The sequence below is a fragment of the Pseudopodoces humilis genome, chromosome 7, assembly GCF_049639895.1.
Source record: "Pseudopodoces humilis isolate 2021_Gansu_Grassland_sample_001 chromosome 7, ASM4963989v1, whole genome shotgun sequence".
Classification (NCBI taxonomy): domain Eukaryota; kingdom Metazoa; phylum Chordata; class Aves; order Passeriformes; family Paridae; genus Pseudopodoces; species Pseudopodoces humilis.
The window spans coordinates 53,485,812-53,504,150 of NC_142206.1; the positions used below are offsets into that span (position 1 = coordinate 53,485,812).

General features: G+C 41.2%; 2 protein-coding genes across 7 annotated transcripts in view; one reads left to right on the forward strand and one right to left on the reverse strand.

Moving 5' to 3' along the window:
- Positions 1 to 6,106, forward strand: part of KLC1 (kinesin light chain 1) — a 47,452-nt gene extending 41,346 nt beyond the window's left edge. For 3 of the 5 annotated variants that reach the window (XM_005520093.3, XM_014249868.2, XM_088057172.1), the window contains exons 15-16: positions 655 to 721; positions 2,065 to 6,106. In XM_005520093.3, coding sequence (XP_005520150.1) covers positions 655 to 721; positions 2,065 to 2,130 — 133 coding nt within the window. In that variant the 3' untranslated portion in view covers positions 2,131 to 6,106. The remainder of the gene's footprint in view (positions 1 to 654; positions 722 to 2,064) is intronic. The other 2 variants (XM_088057173.1, XM_014249869.2) reach the window with 1 other exon arrangement.
- An 83-nt stretch (positions 6,107 to 6,189) lies between these two features.
- Positions 6,190 to 18,243, reverse strand: XRCC3 (X-ray repair cross complementing 3). Of its 2 annotated transcripts, XM_005520092.3 has the most exons (8): positions 17,735 to 18,243; positions 16,337 to 16,449; positions 15,848 to 15,985; positions 14,719 to 14,931; positions 12,082 to 12,236; positions 11,028 to 11,240; positions 9,926 to 9,972; positions 6,190 to 8,876 (listed from the first exon to the last, which is right to left on the reverse strand). In XM_005520092.3, the coding sequence occupies exons 2-8, from the start codon at positions 16,389 to 16,391 to the stop codon at positions 8,654 to 8,656; spliced, it is 1,044 nt and encodes a 347-aa protein (XP_005520149.1). In that variant the 5' UTR covers positions 16,392 to 16,449; positions 17,735 to 18,243; the 3' UTR covers positions 6,190 to 8,653. The 2 variants fall into 2 exon arrangements, with proteins under 2 accessions (XP_005520149.1, XP_087913806.1); XM_088057680.1 differs by lacking the exons at positions 6,190 to 8,876; positions 9,926 to 9,972 and adding an exon at positions 10,467 to 10,691.
- Between the last annotated feature and the right edge of the window lie 96 nt (positions 18,244 to 18,339).

Consider the following 18,339-nt stretch of genomic DNA (forward strand, 5'->3'; position numbering starts at 1 on the left):
TCATATTCCAGGGTGCTTGTTACCACTGCTTGGAGTGTTGTAAAGCCAAAAGCACAACCAAAGTTAACAGCAGCAACCATCTTACTTCCTTTCACTTTGAAATCTTTAAACATAAAAATAAACATAGAAATAAAACATTTTAAAATGCTTTTAAAAATTTATTCTGAAAACTTAACTAAATGAGGCAGAAAGTACCAAATTAACTTTTGTTGTAGCTTTTTCAAAGTAAATGCTGCCTACACAACAAACTCATGTTTCAGATGTTTTTTTCCTAAACTCTTTGAATGTTTTAATGCTTTTGTAAGAAGCTGCACAAAATTGAAACTGATAATTAATTAATCAAAACTCAGTGTAAGTCACTGTATTAATTTGATGCACTTTAAAAGTTGAGATTTTGAGTTAAATTAGCTGCCTGAAATGTTTAAGCTCCAAGGAGCTTGTAATTTTGGGGGGTTTATATGTAATTACAAGGGGGTACAAACATATTTGAACTCCTGTAGTTGTTACCTTAAAGTCTGTCCCTCAGATTAGTTTTGGGACATTGTTCCCACTCCCTTCACTGTGCATTGCTCGTTATTGTACTTGTGTTTTTAGAGCTGTAGCTTTCAGCCATTCTGATGGTTTATCCTTGCATGTTCACTGTCCTGGTTGCAGCATGAAGCGTGCCAGTTCTCTGAATGTTCTTAACATGGGTGGCAAGGCTACTGAAGATCATTTTCAAGTAAGAAGGCCTACAATACTCTTACGAAAATAAATACTGTTGGGATAAAAAGAGTGTGATAAATAATAAACCAACAACCTCACAGTGATTGTAAGATCCTACTCCAGTAAGGTGTTTGAAGGCTATGCTTAAGGCATTATTCTCTGACACTTTTGTTAATTATGATTAATTTTAAGAAAGGGTTCAAATCCAGTGAGGAAAGAGCATTGGTTTTTACGATACCAAGCAGCCTCTGGTTTTGGACTTCTATCACAGTGGATATAAAACTTATGGAATATTACATTCTTGTAAAATCAACTTATAAATGCAAGAACTAAAAAAAAAAGCCCAATATTATTAATATTTTTTTACTTCAGCCCCTTTATTGGAAAGAGCCCTGTCCTTGTAATTGCTGTACAGTACCAGCTGCTCTTAAACACTTCAGTTGTTTCTGAGGTGGCACAGGAGCAGTCTCAAAAGTTTGTCTGATGTGTGTTGTGCTTCTGCTAATATAAAACCTTACTTTGCTTAACTGTACATGATGTGCCCAAGTGCTACTCTTCATTGCCCATTTTTACCTAACAAATCACTGTTTAAGTTGTCAAATGAGTGAGCAATGTTCTTCTAAACACTGCTGTGTGTTTTACTAACACAGTAACTGCTACTAATTTTAGGAAGATAAAATTACTTCTCTATTAACAAAACTGTAGGTGAGGATCTTCATCACCGTGTGTCCTGAGGTAGCAGGAAAGCCCCAAGTGTGGCTCTCGTTGTATTCCCCAGTGGTGTAAAGATGTTGTAATTGTATGATCCCTGACAAATGTGCTGCAGAGTTCTCTGTGGTTGGAAACTTAGGCAAAACTTTGCTCAGGGTGAGGTTCAGCCAAAACATATCTAGGGTAAAGCACAATTTCTGCAGCAGCAGTGCCCAGAGTGTCAAAGGGTCATGGCCTGGGTGCTCCTGACTGGATGGATCCTCAGTGTGTGTGTAATTGGTGTGACTTCCAGAGGAGGGGCTTTTTGTTGGTGTGTACAATGTAATAATAAAATCAGTTCTTTCTTCTTGGGAACTTTTGTAGTTTCTCCACTATAGACACCCATGGCAATTCCCATAATTGGGCTCTTGCATTTCTGGGAAGGCTTAGGCTGCATTGTAAGGGTGTGTATACTTTATAGTATTGCTAGCTAAAAATGGGGGAAAAAGATGTTTATTGGACTCTGGAAAGCATCACTCTATCCAGCATGAACAGTTCTCAGTAGTTCCTTATGTTTGTTCCCATTTGTTAAAATTAGTACTTTTGTTTGTTTGCTTGAACTATCTGGACATCTGCTTAATTTCTTTGTTTTTTTTCCCCTTCACACAGGAACGAAATAATTGTCTGACAGACTCACGAGCTCTGAGTGTCAGTCATTCTGATCTGGCGCATTGAGATTTGGGACAGAAGCTAGCTAATATTCCTGTGTGAATAAAGAAGCACTGAGACCTTCAAAGCTTTGGTTCCTCATCCTTGTGTATAGGAACACCTAGTTTGTAGATGTTGGTTTTTTTCCAATGGACTGCTGTTTTTACTTTTTAAATAGGGACAGTTTTAAACACAGCATTAGTGTGTGTTTTCTTCTAAGGGAAAACTATAGATACGTATTGCTCATTGCACTGCTTCTGTTCATGCTACTTACATAAATGTCTTTAATAGATCTGACTATTACAGCAGCCAAAAAAAAGTAAAAATACAAACACATTCAAAGCGTACCAAAATGCAACAGTGTTGGAAAATGCAAGCAAAATTAAATACATTAAATACAGTAAATACATACAGTGCTGGAATGAGAAGTGGATAAATTACTGTGCATTACTGTAGAAATTCTGTTGAGCATTCTGTAATGGTGAGGTATGCCCCTGCACCACTGATTCTTGTAATGGTAGAAGCCTTGGCTAGCAAAACAGCACTTAGACATGACTGACTTAACCACTAGACTGAGCTATTAAATCTTACAGAAGCAATGGCTGGGGGTAAGTTACCTTTAGATAGAATGAATAGTAACACCTGCGACCATAACTTTTGATAATGTAAGTCTTAGGGCACAATAATCAATGCATATAGGATAGTTTGGGTACATCAGGAGAAATGGAACAAAACCTTTAATTTGTGTGATTGAAGAATACTCAAGTTTTGAACTGCAACTGTCCCAGAGCAGCTGCTCCTGCTCTCAGGGAAGCATCAAGCCTCAGGTTGACTTTCTCGCTTGTCCACTGGAATTCACAATCCCATTCTGTTTGCTGAAAGTGCCCAGTGTTTCCTTACACTGATCCCAAACCCTGCCTTTCTCCACACCAGCTGGTGACAGCAGAAGCAGGCACTGCACACCAGGATATCACACTGCAGAATGGCTGCTCTGCAAGGACCACTCAGTGCTAAGGGCCCTCGTGGAAGCACTTGATGGCTGTAAGTGGCAAGTGACCTGTGTGACCACATTTCCATGTTAAATCCACTTAGGTTATTATATATATGCTGTCTGTATACAGGACTGATGCTGGAACGAAGTATGTATGTTTTAAGGATTTTATAGACATTAGGATTTCCTTTTGCTTTTCTGTAAAGCCTGTAATTTTGTTCATCTTTTGTAAAAAATCATATTCGTGTGAAGTTGGATGAGAAAGTAAAAAAAAAAGAAGCAGTGCGTGTACAAATGTATTTGTGGTCATAGCTGTAAGTTGGAAAATGTTGAACGAAATTAACTTTGGGAGAAGCTGGAAAATTCATTCAAGGTCAGGACCAACTGAAGGAGATAAAATATAGGAACATGTGCAAGTTTTAGTATTTGAACAGGCTGTGAAAAGTCATTAGAATTAGTACTTAGTAGGAGTTCTTGACTGGGTTTGTACCTGGTTTTAAGTTGGTTACAGTAACTGATGCAAAAGTTGTCTGTGTAATGCACTTAACAATGTTTACCAGGAGGTACCGCCTGAGCATCTCTGCCAAGGAAGCTGCGCGTGGTGCACCTGCTTTAGAGACAGTGTAGGAATGGTGAGAGACAATGCTGCTAATAATTATGTAGAAGTTTTAGCACATAGTGCAATTCATTAATGAACTCGAGCAGGAACAGGTTGTTGCTCGGTTATCTTAACAGTAGATACTCATATAATGATATAATGTTGACTCTTGAATTTTAATCTTTTTATTAAGAGCTTTTTATATTAAAAGAATATGTAATATATATACTCCTTTTTCCCCCCCCTTAAAGTAAAACGTGTTCTATGCCCCCACTGGCGAACTGGGCTCCCTGCACAAAGGCAGACTGAGCTGGCTTTACTAAAAGAACCACGTCAGGCTGCCAGGCCAGAGGTATCCATCTCCAACCCCTGCCCCACTTGGAGTTTGGCTTCCAAAAATACCCCACAGAACTATTCAGACACCAAAACTGTTTTGGTAATAAGGAATTACTTAAACTGAAAGACGTGGTTCCCACATTCATTTTTCAGCTTTGAATCAAAATGATTTTTTGCAACCTCTCAAACCTCCAATCCTGTGTAAATAAGCAATAAATTATTTAACCATGCCAAATGACATTATACAGTTTCAAAGTGCAAGACTGTGGTATGTTGATAGTGATAGTGAGGGAACTTCCCAGGTCAAGATCATGCTGGTGGTGGCATTACTAATACTGTGCATTTAAATGTTTTAATCCTTTATCTAGTATTTTAAAGTGTGATGGAAATTTTAAGTTGTTGAGCTGATGCATATTAAGTAACTCTTATATTTAAAAGCTTCTTTTTTTTATTTTTCTGAGAAGAAACAAATTTCAAGACTTCTTTAATCAACAAATCCTGGATTTGTTATAGCCAAGTCCTTACTGTTAAGAGCCAGTGAGCTGTTAGCAGTTTGAGAACTTTTGAAAAATAGAAACAAAATTAAAGTCGACATTCCCTGTGTTTCAATCATGGATGAGTTACTGTCAGGACATGGTTTGTGTAAATTTATATTTCAGATGGGCTTCTCAGTTCACTTTTAGACAAGATTTTCTTTCTGGATTTCTTTTTGTAAGGTTCCAGTTATAGCTAAGAGGGTGTATAAAGAATATATCTAGAATATTCAGTTGTATAATTCTGGGATGTCTTCAGCACCAAACTAAATCAACAGCTCTGATAAAACAGAAAACTGGAAAAGATCTACAAAACTGACAGGCATCTTGTTAGGAAAACTGCAAACTCTTGGTATTGTGGTTGTGTTTTTAATCTGGCATTTTTGTCCTTGACTAAAATTTTAAGGGTGAACTTGAATACAGACATAACGAGGACTCCACATTAGGCCTCAGATTCTCCTGCAGACGGGTGAGTCTGGGTTTACAGCAGGATGTGGGATGAGTCATACATGGAATTGTTACTGATAGAAAGGGGCCTGCTGTCCTTCTGTCTCCGGCTGTGTGCTATATTGGCAATATTTGGTCTTGAGTTTGGATCTTACTAAATAGTCCTGTAAAATGTAATTGTTTCATGATTTGCTCCTCTCCTGGAGGAGTAACTGACCTGTTGCTGTGGTGTGTCTGCACTTACACAATGCAAAAAGTGTCAGTTATCTACAGTTTGTACTTTTTCTTACAGTAAATGACACCCTCATCCCCCCAAGCATTCCTGAATAGTAGTAAATTAAAATGGTTTTGAGCTTGAGAAATATTTGTACTTAAATTGTATCATTTGAATCCAGAGATTTTGCAAATGGTGCAGTTCTGATGTAAATACCAAGTAAAAGGCGTGTGCAGTGCTGCATTGACAGTGTGTTTACAGTAGTTAAGTTACTTTGAGTTTTGTTGTGTAGGTCCTGTGTTGTGTCTGAAGGCTGCTAAGAGAGTGGCATTTTTGGTCATGTTAGTCTGTACCGAGAGAATAAATGTTAACAGATACGATGCTGAGAAGTTTAGTTTCATTGTCATCGATTTACAGAAGTACATGGTGGGGGTGGGGTGTAAATATTTAGAATTGAGGAATATCTCAAACATCTACATTGGATTATTTTTTCCATTCACGATTGTGCCAGTACACTGGATAGTTAAGGTCAGTTGTTAAAAAACCTGAAACAACAAAGCAAGAAGCCAAACAGAGTGTGTGGGTCTGGTAGAGCTCCAAAGGCCCAAGCTGGGAGGGTGCCTGTGCTCACAGTGAAGATGCAACACTTCCTTGGTTACATCTGCTTGTAAATGAGAAATATTTAAGGAACCATGGTTTCTCAAGTGTCATTTAACATTTCTTTTCAAAGTGTAGATTAATATTTAAGTAGTCTTGCAGGATAAAGACTTAATACATTCTATACTGTAAATCTTCTTTGTAAAAACTACTTCAGTTTTTTTTCTTGTATAGAACACAGATCTCAGTTGTGAAATCCAAAGATGAATAAAGCTCTATAAAGGGAAGGTTCTTAAATTGCATTTATTAAAACTCAAGCACATTTCAACACTTTGGACACAAGGCTTCAATAGACAGGTGCTGTGTTGGGTTCCTGTGAGGGGTTGCAGCCCCCAAGCTGCACTTGGGTCAGATGTGGACATCCTGGGCTGGGACTGAGGGACAGCCAGAAACTGGAGGGGACTGAGTGCTGGCTGTCAGCTTCCTTAGGACTCAGCTGGATTTGAGATTTCAGGGTTTGAGTGTGCTCATGAGCCAGGAGACAAACTGTTATGTACTCTGACTCAGCTGGAGAGAAACCACCAACAAACCAACAGGGTAATGACAGAACACTTGAGCAGGTAAAATGTTACTTCTGTTTGTTGGTAAGGGTGTTTTTCACCAGGTATACTGGAACTTTGATTATAGACCCATCTGTGACTTTTAACACTTCGGGGCCATTCCTGCAAGCAGTCCATCTGCAAAACAGAGTGATCAAACTATTACAAACTGAACCTTTAGAGGTTTCACACTGTTTTGGACATGGCTCACAGCATGGCAAACTTGAGATTGGAGCTCAGGATTTGATGAGGCTCTTCTGTAAATGAACATTCAGGCAGGGTTTGATGACTCCCAGTAATCAGCTACATCTCTCTGTGGCTGCTTTTCCCAGTCAGCACAATAGGATGAACATTACCTTGGCTGCAGTTCCAGCCCAGATACACAGGGCAGGAATGGAAGACAACTGGAGTGTTACCTGTGCTGCATTAGTTGCTCTTTATTGAAGCTGTTAGGAGGAGGCATGGAAGGTAAGGTTTTGAAGGAGGTGACCCTGTCTCTGAGCTGTGGCATTATCACTTTTTCCTTAGAGTACACAAAGGCTTCTAAGCTTCATGATTGGATTTTATTAAAAAAATGCTGTGCAGTCATTTCCAAATACAGAGAATTAAGATATTTTAGAAAAATTATTTAGATGCAACTTGTGCTATTTGCACAAGGGCCCCCAAGACATCTGAAGGGGTGGGTTGCAGAAGGCACTGAAATCAACTGATCCTTTCTGCTTGCTTACGGTCTCCTTCCTTCAGCCAGAGCCTGTACTGCTCTGGAACTTCCCGAGGCAGTCACACAGGGCCTCTTTTCCTTGAGTCATACTCAGCTGTCCCTTGAGAAATCTTCTGCCATAGTTCCAGCTGAGGCAGCTTACAGCCAAACAAAACTTTCCTTTTCAGCTACCCAGCTGCATGCTTCCACAGGAAAAGATGGATGAATGTCCTGAAGGAGTGTGACTGGGGAAAGGCAGAGGAGGCAGCTGTTTCACAGACACAGGGTTCCTTGGCCAAAAGACAGACCTGAGCGATGTCACTTCACAGAAACATGTGGAGTTCTTGTCAGGGCCAGCAGCAGGAGGAGGGGAAACGTGAGAGCTTGATGAGTATGTGATACAAGTGAGCATCACTCACTTGCACCACAGAACAGAGGCCTCTGGACAGTGTAACTTTAGCTGGCTTGCTTTCACACAGAACAGAGCAATGGGAAAAGTCAGCCATAGAAGAGTGGATGTCATGGCAGTGGTCTGAGGACAGCAGAAAAAAGTGACAAATATCACAAAGATGGGAAGAAAAGCCATGTGAAGCTCTAACTGAACAAAAATCACCTGAGAAGAGCAATAGCATCTCAATGGATGAAAAGAGCTCAAGGTGCCCTTCAGGATCATGGCTGAGCTGAGAGCCCAGTAGCAGGGACACAGGACATGAGAGGCAGCCATCCAGAAGCCCATGAAGAATGCTGATCCAGCAAAACACAGAGCAGGGCAGAGGATCACGAAGAACACAGAGACCTTGCCCTGAGGCTATGCAAAGAGAACAAGGGGATGGCAGATGTAGTTTGCTGTCCTTCAGATGAGGCTTTTGCTATGAAGGGAAGGGACTGGAAAGCAGGAAAAGAGTGAAAATGAACCATTAGAAAAAAAAATTTTGAGTGCTGTGAATCCAGATATATTCCTCTAGTACAAAGGCAGTGCAATTTTAATTCTTAAAGTAAGATGTTAAAATCAAGTACCTTTATGGGATTATTTTCTTTAAAATCTTAATAACAAATGGTTTAAAAATAGAACAGCTGCTTTGTGACAAAGAATGGCTGTCCTTAATTGGCAACATGAGACCTAGAACGACCAGGCAGGCAACATAAACTGTTTGAATTTCAAGTCCTGTTGGGTCTGGAAACAGAGTACAAAATGCTGTTTCTAGATGAGCATGCTATTAAAATAAAATTAGACATCAGGTCTACTCCCTCATGGGGATTGCTACATCCCACTCTGCTGTGCAGCTTCCACCTGCCTACAGCTTCCCTCTCCTTCAGAACAACCTTCAGGACACTCACCTCACAAGGAAAAGTAGAATATCCAAGGGTAAAAAGATCATCTTTAGCAATGCAGATGAGGCTAAATGTAGTCATAGCATTGTTTATATACTTCACCATCAATTTCTCTCATCTAAGAATTGCATTTCACTGGTAATTCTTCCTGAAACAAAGTTCTGGTACATTTTTGGAGGAAGGCACTTTACTGTGTAAAAGAGTTATTTTATTCCTTTTACACCTTCCAACTGTACTGTATAGTAGCAAAAGGATGGAGGGAGATGAGGAGCAAAAACTACACTTAAAGTCCTCACGCTTCCAGCGCAGTGTGATGCTGCTCCAGGTGAGAGTCCGGGCAGTGATATCCGGCTGACCATCAGTCTCATCAGCAGCTGATTGGACCAGGTTATTCCAAGTGCTGGAGTGACTCTGCTACCCACTACCCTAAAAAGGAAGTATTACACATTTCTGCATGCATGGATTTAATATGAAATACCTCCTGTTGTAACAAAACTGCACTAGAAGACATAATTTACTGTTTCTCTAACATGCATTGAAAACTATAGGACTTTGAAGACAGAGGTGACAGGGTTTACTCACAAAACTTAGGTTCTCCATGTGGCAAGGGAACAGCTGGAGAAGTGCTTCTCTACAGAACAGCTGTCATTCTTTCAACTACAGCCAGGGGGAATACCTGCCTCCTCTTGGGCAGGCCTCTCTTGCAACAGGAAAACCACAAGAGAAAAATGATTGAACCTTTAATATTTGAAGTGTGTAACTGTTGGCCTTGGATTCCATTTGCAGGTATATTTAGAAATATTGGGTAATCAGAACACTGTATATGTATGACTTTCAACCCAAGTTTAAAACTTTTTTTCCCAGGAAAAAGTGCATTTTTTCCAGTAAATGAATTACAAGATAACTGGGCAAAAAATAATTAAACCTTATCCTTGTTCTGAGTAATTTTCAGAATCTAAAGGACACAGTGAACTTCTCACAAACACCCATTTACATAGCACCCAGCTTATGCAGTATATCAAGGTTATAGTTAGGATCCAAACAATAAGTACATACATTTGAATTCTGTTAATATCTTGGTGTCAAAAGTTACTATTTTGGGTTTTTTCTTAGCTCACTAACAAAGCCAGCTGCTAGGGCTGGGTTGCTATATTTTCTAAGCAGACCAAAGGTGCACTCAGTTATACCAGAGACTAGACAAAATGCAGAAATACTCTTACGTAAGCAGGTATTCAAGCCATTAACTCCAGGGAATTTTTCCTGCTAACTTGTGATTAGGGATTACAATGTAAATGAATATGACAGTTTCTTCCCCTTCACAGCATGAGCTAGTACTGATCTCCATCAAATCCAGCACTGCTGGGTAAACAACCCCCTGCTACTCACATGATCTGGTAGCTTACCCTGGAGTGACAAAGAACAGAGTGGTTCAGAGTTGCTGTGTTTGATATTGTCACTCTGTGTGGATGACTCACCTACAACTGCACTGAGCAGCTTCCGACTCGCTCGCTGCATCCGTCACCTGAAGCACAAAAACAGGGTTTGCAGCTGACTCGGGGTCCTGGGTTTGTCCTTAGCAAGCAGGAGGGCAGGGAGGTGAGCCAAGGCAAGAAAGTCCAAGTTATCAGAGCATTTATTAAGCCAAGTTAAAAAACACTTATTCTTTCAAGGCAAACTAAAATAGATTTGGGAATTACAAGCTGAGTTTACAATGTTAGAACTACTTAGCAAGCTACAGCTTACATTAATTAAATTAATTCTAGATGCTTTATTTGTTAAAAAAAACCCTCAAACCACAAACAAACCCCCCACATTCACAAAACTGTTCTAGTGCTGTAGCTGGAGATAAAAAGTACGAAAGCCCAGATCTCCCAAAAGCACCCTGTTCTCAATGATTTCACTACCTTTGAAGTTTGTCAGTGGCCTGCCTGCACATTGACTTACCCCTTCCCAAGGCCACATTTGGACTGTGAATGTTTCACCTCTGGCATTTAGATGCTCCTTCAATTTGTGAGTGGACTAAGAACAGTGTCTTGCCTTGTTTTCTCAAAAGAATACTCTTATTGACCAGTATCATTGTGGCCTTGTTTTAGCCCAGCTCAAGTCAGTGCATACACTTTAGTGCTTCGGTAATCTTAGTAGTTACACAAAAATTCTGAGTTCCACAGAAATGCAGCAAAGTCCCTGGTGCTTCACTGTCTCCTGGAATATAACTCTGCCTGCAGAGGTCCCAGAGCAATCCTGCTGGCAATGGCATTTGAAGCCAGTGATAAGAAAGAACTGTTACTTTGCTTTGATGCTCTGTGAAGTTGCTATACATACCTATTTTTGTTAGCTTTACTGGACAACTTCTAAGAACATTAATAGCCTATAAAAGCTTAAATAATAAACTTTGAGTAGTTAACATTTACTGAAGTACATCAGTTTAAGGAAGCTTCAATTTCCATCAGTCATTAATAGTCCGCTGACAGCGGTAAATACAACACCATGAAACCTGCATTTACACAGCTTGCTCCGTCACCCTCCAGACATTTATTAAACAGTCCCTACAGAATAAGAAGCAACTTGATATCATACCTGGTTAATGCACATGATGGGAGTCCTGAACTTAGTGCTCAAGCTGTGAAGCTGTGCTCCAAAGGTCTGCAAATAGCGAGCCTTCAGAGCCGACTCGGCCGGGCCGAACTCGGAGCGGAACAGGGCGGCGATGGAGTCGATGACCACGAGGCGCACCATGCCCCGAGCCAGCAGCAGGGACAGCCTCCTCGTGATGCACTGCTGGAAGGTGTCCTGACACACACACAGGGACAGTGACACAGAGCAAAGAACCCTGCTGGGACATCAAGAGACTCAACTACAGCAATCACCACTGCAGCACGAGCTCAAGGAGTTTGGAATCGTGAAGGCAGCTGGTGAATCCCAAAGTCTCACCAGTAACCACATCTGGTGGTTTTACTGAGGAGAAAACTGAAGAGACAAAACTGCAACCTGCATTTACCTGCAGCTCTGGCTTTACTGATCCTTTAAAATCTCAAGGGTGTAGTACTACACTCCTAAACTGTTCCTGTTTTCATAGAGTAATACAACGTTAAGGGGTTGGAATGGACCTTAAAAACCATTCACTCCCAACCCCCTGCCATGGGCAGAGACACCTCCCACCACACCAGGTTGCTCAGAGCCACATCCAGCCTGGCCTTAAACACTGCCAGGGATGGGGCATCCACAGTTTCTCTGAGCAACCTGTGCCAGTATCTCAACACCCTCACAGTAAAGAATTTCTTCCTAATATCTAAATTTTCCCTCTTTCAATTTGTACCCTTGCCTTACCTACATTTCCTGGCAAAGAGTCCCTTCTCCAGCTTCCCTGCAGCCCCTACAGACACTGAAATGCTCCTCTGAGGTCCCCATACAACCTTTTCTTCTCCAGGCTGAACAGCCCCAACTTTCTCAGCCTACCTGGGAAAGGAGTTGTTCTCACTGAAACACTCACGACACACAAGACTATCACTAAATGTTCCAAACCAGTTACAGACTGTGCTGCTCTTCCACTAATGACCCCTTAACAGTAAAATAATGCCTCAAATCCATATTGATCAGGAGTCTTAGAGACACTTTTTGTGCTACTACGTACCAGGTCTGCTGCCCGCTCAACAAAAATACTGTTTCCAAATCTGATCTTCTGTATGATTTCAGCTGGAACATCTGCACGCAGCTTACGCTGTTGATCTATGAGCTGCTGCAAACGTTTGCTTGGGAACACATCTTCTGTAGAAATGTACACAGCTCCTGCAGCCAAGGAAACCACCTGTGGTTACAACAGGGCTCTTACACACAGTTTTCTTAACAGCACACAAGTTTTATCAGACATTCTGTGCTTAAAAGCTACACATACAGACCTGGAAATTCATGTTTGTTTGGTTATTTTGCAACTATTTTGAATCAGTGATGAACAAAAAACCCACTCCTGTGACTTTCCTGCAGTTGTCTGGTCCCTTCTTCAGCACCAGCTGGGACAACTGGATTTTGTACTCTCCACTGGGTGACACTCACTGTGCACATCTGTGGAGCACCTGATCACCTGCCCTTGGGGATCAGAGGTATCACAGTTCATCCAGCCCACAAACAGTGACACTGCATAGCCTGCCTGGTTCAGTCAGAAATCCAAAACACAGCACTATGAATTTCATGCTAAAAAACCTGTGCTAACTTGTGTTGAGACAACAGTTCCTATGTAAAACATTCTGGCCTTCTCAGCTACCATTCTTATTTAAGCTGACTGCCTTTTGGACACTGTTGCTTTAATGCTGAAAGACAGGGATTTCTCTGTCATGAATTCTGGACTCACAGAGAAATCATCTGCTTTCTGAAAACCAGACCTGCCTTAAGCAGGATTTCACTTGTCCTCTCCTCCTCCTGTAAAAAGGATGGTATGTCCATTTCTTCAGATTTCATAGTCACTGGCGTTCTTCCCGATGCAGATTTGTATTTCTAGATAGATTGATGCTCCATTGATTAAATAACTGTATTTTGATCCAGAGTTATTGCAACATTCAGGACATTGAAAACAGTCACAGGTTCAACAAAACCCAAACAGAAATCAGCAACTTCATAAAATCTGTTATTCAGGCCAATAAATGTGTTATGCTGGTTGTTGACAAGAAAATACCACCAAAAAATCCAGCAAACAGGAATAAAACCCACTAAAACCCCTCAACCTCAAAAAGAACAAATTTTGATTCCTATAATCATAGCGTGTCATGCACCAAACCAGTTGGTTATCAAGAATCAGTAGCAAACATTATTTTCTAATTCAGAATTCTAATATGGATATTAATTTTTCCTATTATATTCATGTATTGCTTATGAATATGGGCATATAAAAGAAATTCAGCCAACACATAATTGAACACATCTGACATCCCTAGAGCAGCAGAAAGATATCCTGGAGGCAAAGGAGGCCTTTGTTTACTTTCAGGATTTCTTTGCTGCCAACCTCCTTGCACTGAGAATTAGTAGAACAAGACTAGCACTAAATTTAATGAAGTAACTGTTTAAAGAAATTTATTTCAACATCACCACTTATGAGAAGGGAAGTTTCTAAGCAGTAAAAAAAATACAATGCACCATTATTTTAAATCAGTAGCAGAATCTTCCACTGGTAGAGTTCTGCAAGAGTTTCTAATCAAGAGAACTTGTTCTCCTCAGGTTTCTTAAAGAATAAAACTCCTCACATTAAATCTAAGCTTTAATTGCTGCATTTCTCACGGGAGGCTCAACATGAAAGTGCCAATAGGTTGTTGGGCACCTTCTTCTGTACCTCAAACAGGGAGAAGCATGCTGGAGCATGGATAAAAATGTATTAACATTCAAAACTATACACAGCAGATAGCAGCAGCACACCAAGGAACAGAACAAAATATAATTGCTTCTGCTCTGATTAATGACATCATGTAATGTAAGCCACAGGCTACTCACAGCCCTTTAGGCAAGATCTTAATTTGTACAGTCCACATGGGTGGATACAGTTCAAGAAATTAGTAAGTTTCCCCACAAGGAGCCACTGAGCTGCCAGATAAAGCCAGTGCTGTGTGGGAGGAACAGCAAGGTCACAGGCAAAACACACCTAAGGCAGACTACCAGAATTCTCAGAAGTGACACAGGTTTCCTCCCTTTCTACAGCAGCATAGAAAAGTAAAGAAAAAATTAGGAGTTAGATTAATGTGATAGAAGGGTAAAAAAGCCATACTCAAATCAAAGAACAAACCTGTATACTTTGGTAAACCCAGGAAAATCACAGGCACAAAACAATGTTACCTTTCTTCAATTACATTTTAATTGATTTTGCTCTGTAAATCAACACAATTATTGTTATCAAAACAAATAATCTTTGAAATTTGAAATCCCCAGCTAGGGAATATATACTATATACCCAAGGTATTTGTAGAAAGTTATCTGCTGAGGTGGTTATCTGAGGAGTCAATGAGCTCTCATGACAGCAAAACTTTTCTTACATTGTTTGAGTGTGCTTCGTTTAACCCAGAGTGGCAGGCAGGCAAGCAACAGCCAAGAGCATTTTTGAATTAAGTTATGCTGTGCTGCAGGGCATGCACAGCAAGCTTTTCTCTCTCTAAAGACACATTACTCACTAACTGGCTTCCTACTGAAGTTAGACGTGCACTGCACATGTGCACCTGCTTTAATGAGGTTCCTAAAGACAGTATATTGCCCCAAATGGGAAATGAACCCATGTTTACAGCTCAGCACTTACCAGACTCTAATCCACCGTACTTGTAAGGATACTGCACACACAGGCACAGCTGTAAACTAATCTGAGTCTTCCCAGCAGAACTTTCCCCAGCAAGCTCTGTGATTCCCACTAAAGGAATGCCACCTTTTAACAAGTTGTCTAGCACTGAACATCCCAGGCTCAGCTTCTGGTGCTGGGAGGTGAAATGATCTTTATCTTGGTAGAGCTGAAGTGCTGCAGGGTTTGGGAATGTTTTTGAATCATTAAAAATAAAAAAAAAAAGAAAAGAAAAAGGTAGTTTAATTTATTGTTTTCCAACATACAATCATACAAAACAGATAAACAAGGTTTATACCTACAAGGGATGCTTTTTTGTTGATGGAGAATTTCCTAATGCACCCTGGTCTTCCCCACCTCTCTCTCCCATCACACCTACAGCTGAATGTTTGTACAAAGACTGATAATTTACACTGAGTTCTTTCCTCCACTCAAACTCTTGTTTTCCTTTCTCTGCCTCTAAGGTGTCTCTGAGAAAAGTTACACTCTTGAGAGGATTTTGACATCAAAGGTTCAAGCACAGCAATTATGGAAACAGAAAGCTAGAGCAGAGTATAAAACAGCACAGCAGGCATCTGGTCAAAGCCTGAAAACATATGCAATCACAAGAAAATAATTGATAAGTAAGATTTTAAGTACAGAGTTGTCATTAAGAATTTTACAGGAGGAGTTTTTAGGTCCTGCTTGTTTTGGAATGAGGTGTTTATGACAAATCAATTTATGAAGTTTATAATATATAAAAATTTCAACTAGTATCAGACCAAAAGGAGAATAGTGAGAATAGAGAGGAAGAGAGTGTGAAAGAAAAAGGAAATATTTTGTTCCTGTATTTAAGTGTTTCAGACTGGAGAAACATTTTGTCCTGTTTCAAGCAGGCTCAAGCCTGAAAAATGCTGCCCATTCACTTCCATTTACCCCCAGGGGACCTGTCTTTAGGATAGTTAAATAATTCACTACACCATAATTAAAACACTTCCATTCTCATTTTAAACCCACATTCCCGTGTCATTGAGGAGCCAGAACCATCTTTTCTCCCAGTGCCAGTTATTTTGAGTTGTAGATAAGAAGATTTCTTATGCCCTGACTGCATTACCTGTGAGCATGCTGTTCCTCCTCAGTGCATGAGAGACAGTTTTCAGCAGACACTGGATGTCTGCACTGGAGAGCTTCATCAATCTCTGCAAGTCTGCTCCAGAGAGGTTTAAAATCTCTTTTACTGATTTTATGTCAGCTGAAATGAGAGGAATTTTTATAAATACTTTTGGCTATCTTATACAGCAAAGTTTACCCAATTTCTTATTCTCGTTTACTTGAGGTTTATCTATGCTGCACTCTTGTACAGTGGGCAGGCAACAATCACTTTGAATGCACCAATACAAGCTGTAAAATTGTTTGGAAAATTATTATTGAAGCATGGGAAAATCCCAACACTTCTAATTACTAAAAAAACTCCTTTATGAAATACTTAATAACAGTTCTAAAATGTTAGTGTCCATCTACATGCTTATACCCACAAACACACAATTATGTCAAGGATCTGTAGTGACAGATCTGTTAATGAGACACTGGCAAATTAAATTACCTTTTTTCAGAGCAGCAATTGTTTTAGGGTTCAAGTCAAACTGGTCCCAATCCATCTCCTGACACAGAACAGCAATGAGCAGCACATCCCGTAATTATCTGTGATTAAAGTGGCTTTTATCACAGACACAGGCAAGAAAAAATAGGCATAAATCAGTGTCAAAAGTTTCCAGGACTTTTTTTTTTCTATTTTTAACAATATATTTATCAGTTATGGAAGTAAAAGTTATTCTGGGATTATTATTTTATTATGAGAATTATTGATATTATTATTATTTTATATGTTGGTATTATTTTACTATGGGAAGAGTGTGGCCAGCAGGCTGAGAGAGGTGATCCTCCCCCTCTACTCAGCCATAACTGAGGCCACATCTGGAGTGCTGTGTTCAGCTCTGGGCAAGAAAGACCAGGAGCTACTGGAAAGGGCCCAGCAGAGGCCACAAAGGTGATGAGGGGTCTGGAGCATTTCCCTGATGAGGAGAGGAAGAGAAAGAGATGTCATCAATGCATATCAAGATCTCAAAGGTGGGTGTAAAGAGGATGGTGCCAACTCTCTTCGGTTTTACCTCAAGATAAAGAACTCTTATGCTGAGGGTGATAGAGCACTGGAACAGCTGCCCAGGGAGGTCATGGAGTCTCCCTCTCTGGAGACATTCCAAACCCACCTGGACTCATTCTTGTGTCACCTGCTTTAGGTGACCCTGCCTTGGCAGGGGGGTTGGGCTGGATGATCTCCAGAGCCCCCTTCCAACCCTGGCTATTCTATAATCCAACCCTTTGGCAGAAGTCTTCTCTGACGGCTGTTTACAGAGATCCTATTGAAGAGTTCAACCAATAATCCTGCAGTTAAGAGCTACTGGTAGTTTTAATTGCCTGGAATTCTGCAAAGTGCTTTTGCTCTGGACTGCAGCTCCCAAGCAAGCTGGACAGTCATTTATTTCTACCCTGTCAGTCTTCACACGAGGCTTTAATTTTCAAATAGAAGAAATTCTCACACACGAGCAATTTGGGATGACCCGGGATTATTCATGCATTGCACAGTCAAATTTATTAGCTGGAAGCAAATTTAATATTAAATCGTTAAAATCTGTTTGTTTTTTGTAGCGACATTAAACAGCTCTTTTAAAACTTTGGTCCAAAACACACCAGTTTAGCACCATGGCTGCCTAGAAAAGTACTGAGGTTCTTAGCATTATTCTGATAAACTTTATGAAGGACTGCAGCAGACATCCAGGAGTTACATGAGAATACATGACTTTATGAACAATCCATTTTTCAACATGGGAGGGAGAGGTTGAGATGGGTGCTAGTAACAGAATAAATCTAAGAGAGGCAAGTCACTTTTAAGTAACACCCATTTACAGCAACACTCTGAGAAGATTTAGAAGCCGAAACTTACTGAAATCAATCATGATTACGACGACCCTTGACAGAAGGGCTCCAAACCATTGTGCACTCTCCGCTCACAGGAAGCCGCTCCACGGGTGAGGCACAGGGGACAGCGAAACAACGGGAGCGGGTCGCGGTACAGCCGGGGGTGTCTTACGGGCCCGGCACCGGCCGGAGGGAGCGAGGGTCGGACACGGACACAAGGACACAAGGACACACGGACACACGGACACAAGGACACACGGACACAAGGACACACGGACACAAGGACACACACACGGACGGACAGAGCGCGGCGCCGCCACAGGGCCCTCACTCCGTCACAAATCCCCCGCCAAGTGTGCAGCCAATCAGCGAGCAGCTTTCCCGCCGCAGGCCAATCAAAGCTCCCCTCAGCGACCGCCCCAGCGGGACAACCAATGGCTGGGCGCCGCTCGTTCCCTTCCCGCTGGGCCGGCCGGGAGCGGCGGGGCCGGGCTGGGTCAGAGCCTCGGGCGGGCGCTGCGACAGCGGCCGGGGCCTCCGTGCGGAGCCGCCCCTCGTGGCCGCGGGTGTCCGCGGGTGTCCGCAGCTCGGTGTGGCGCTTCCTGGAACTCAGCTGTGGCGTCCGCACCC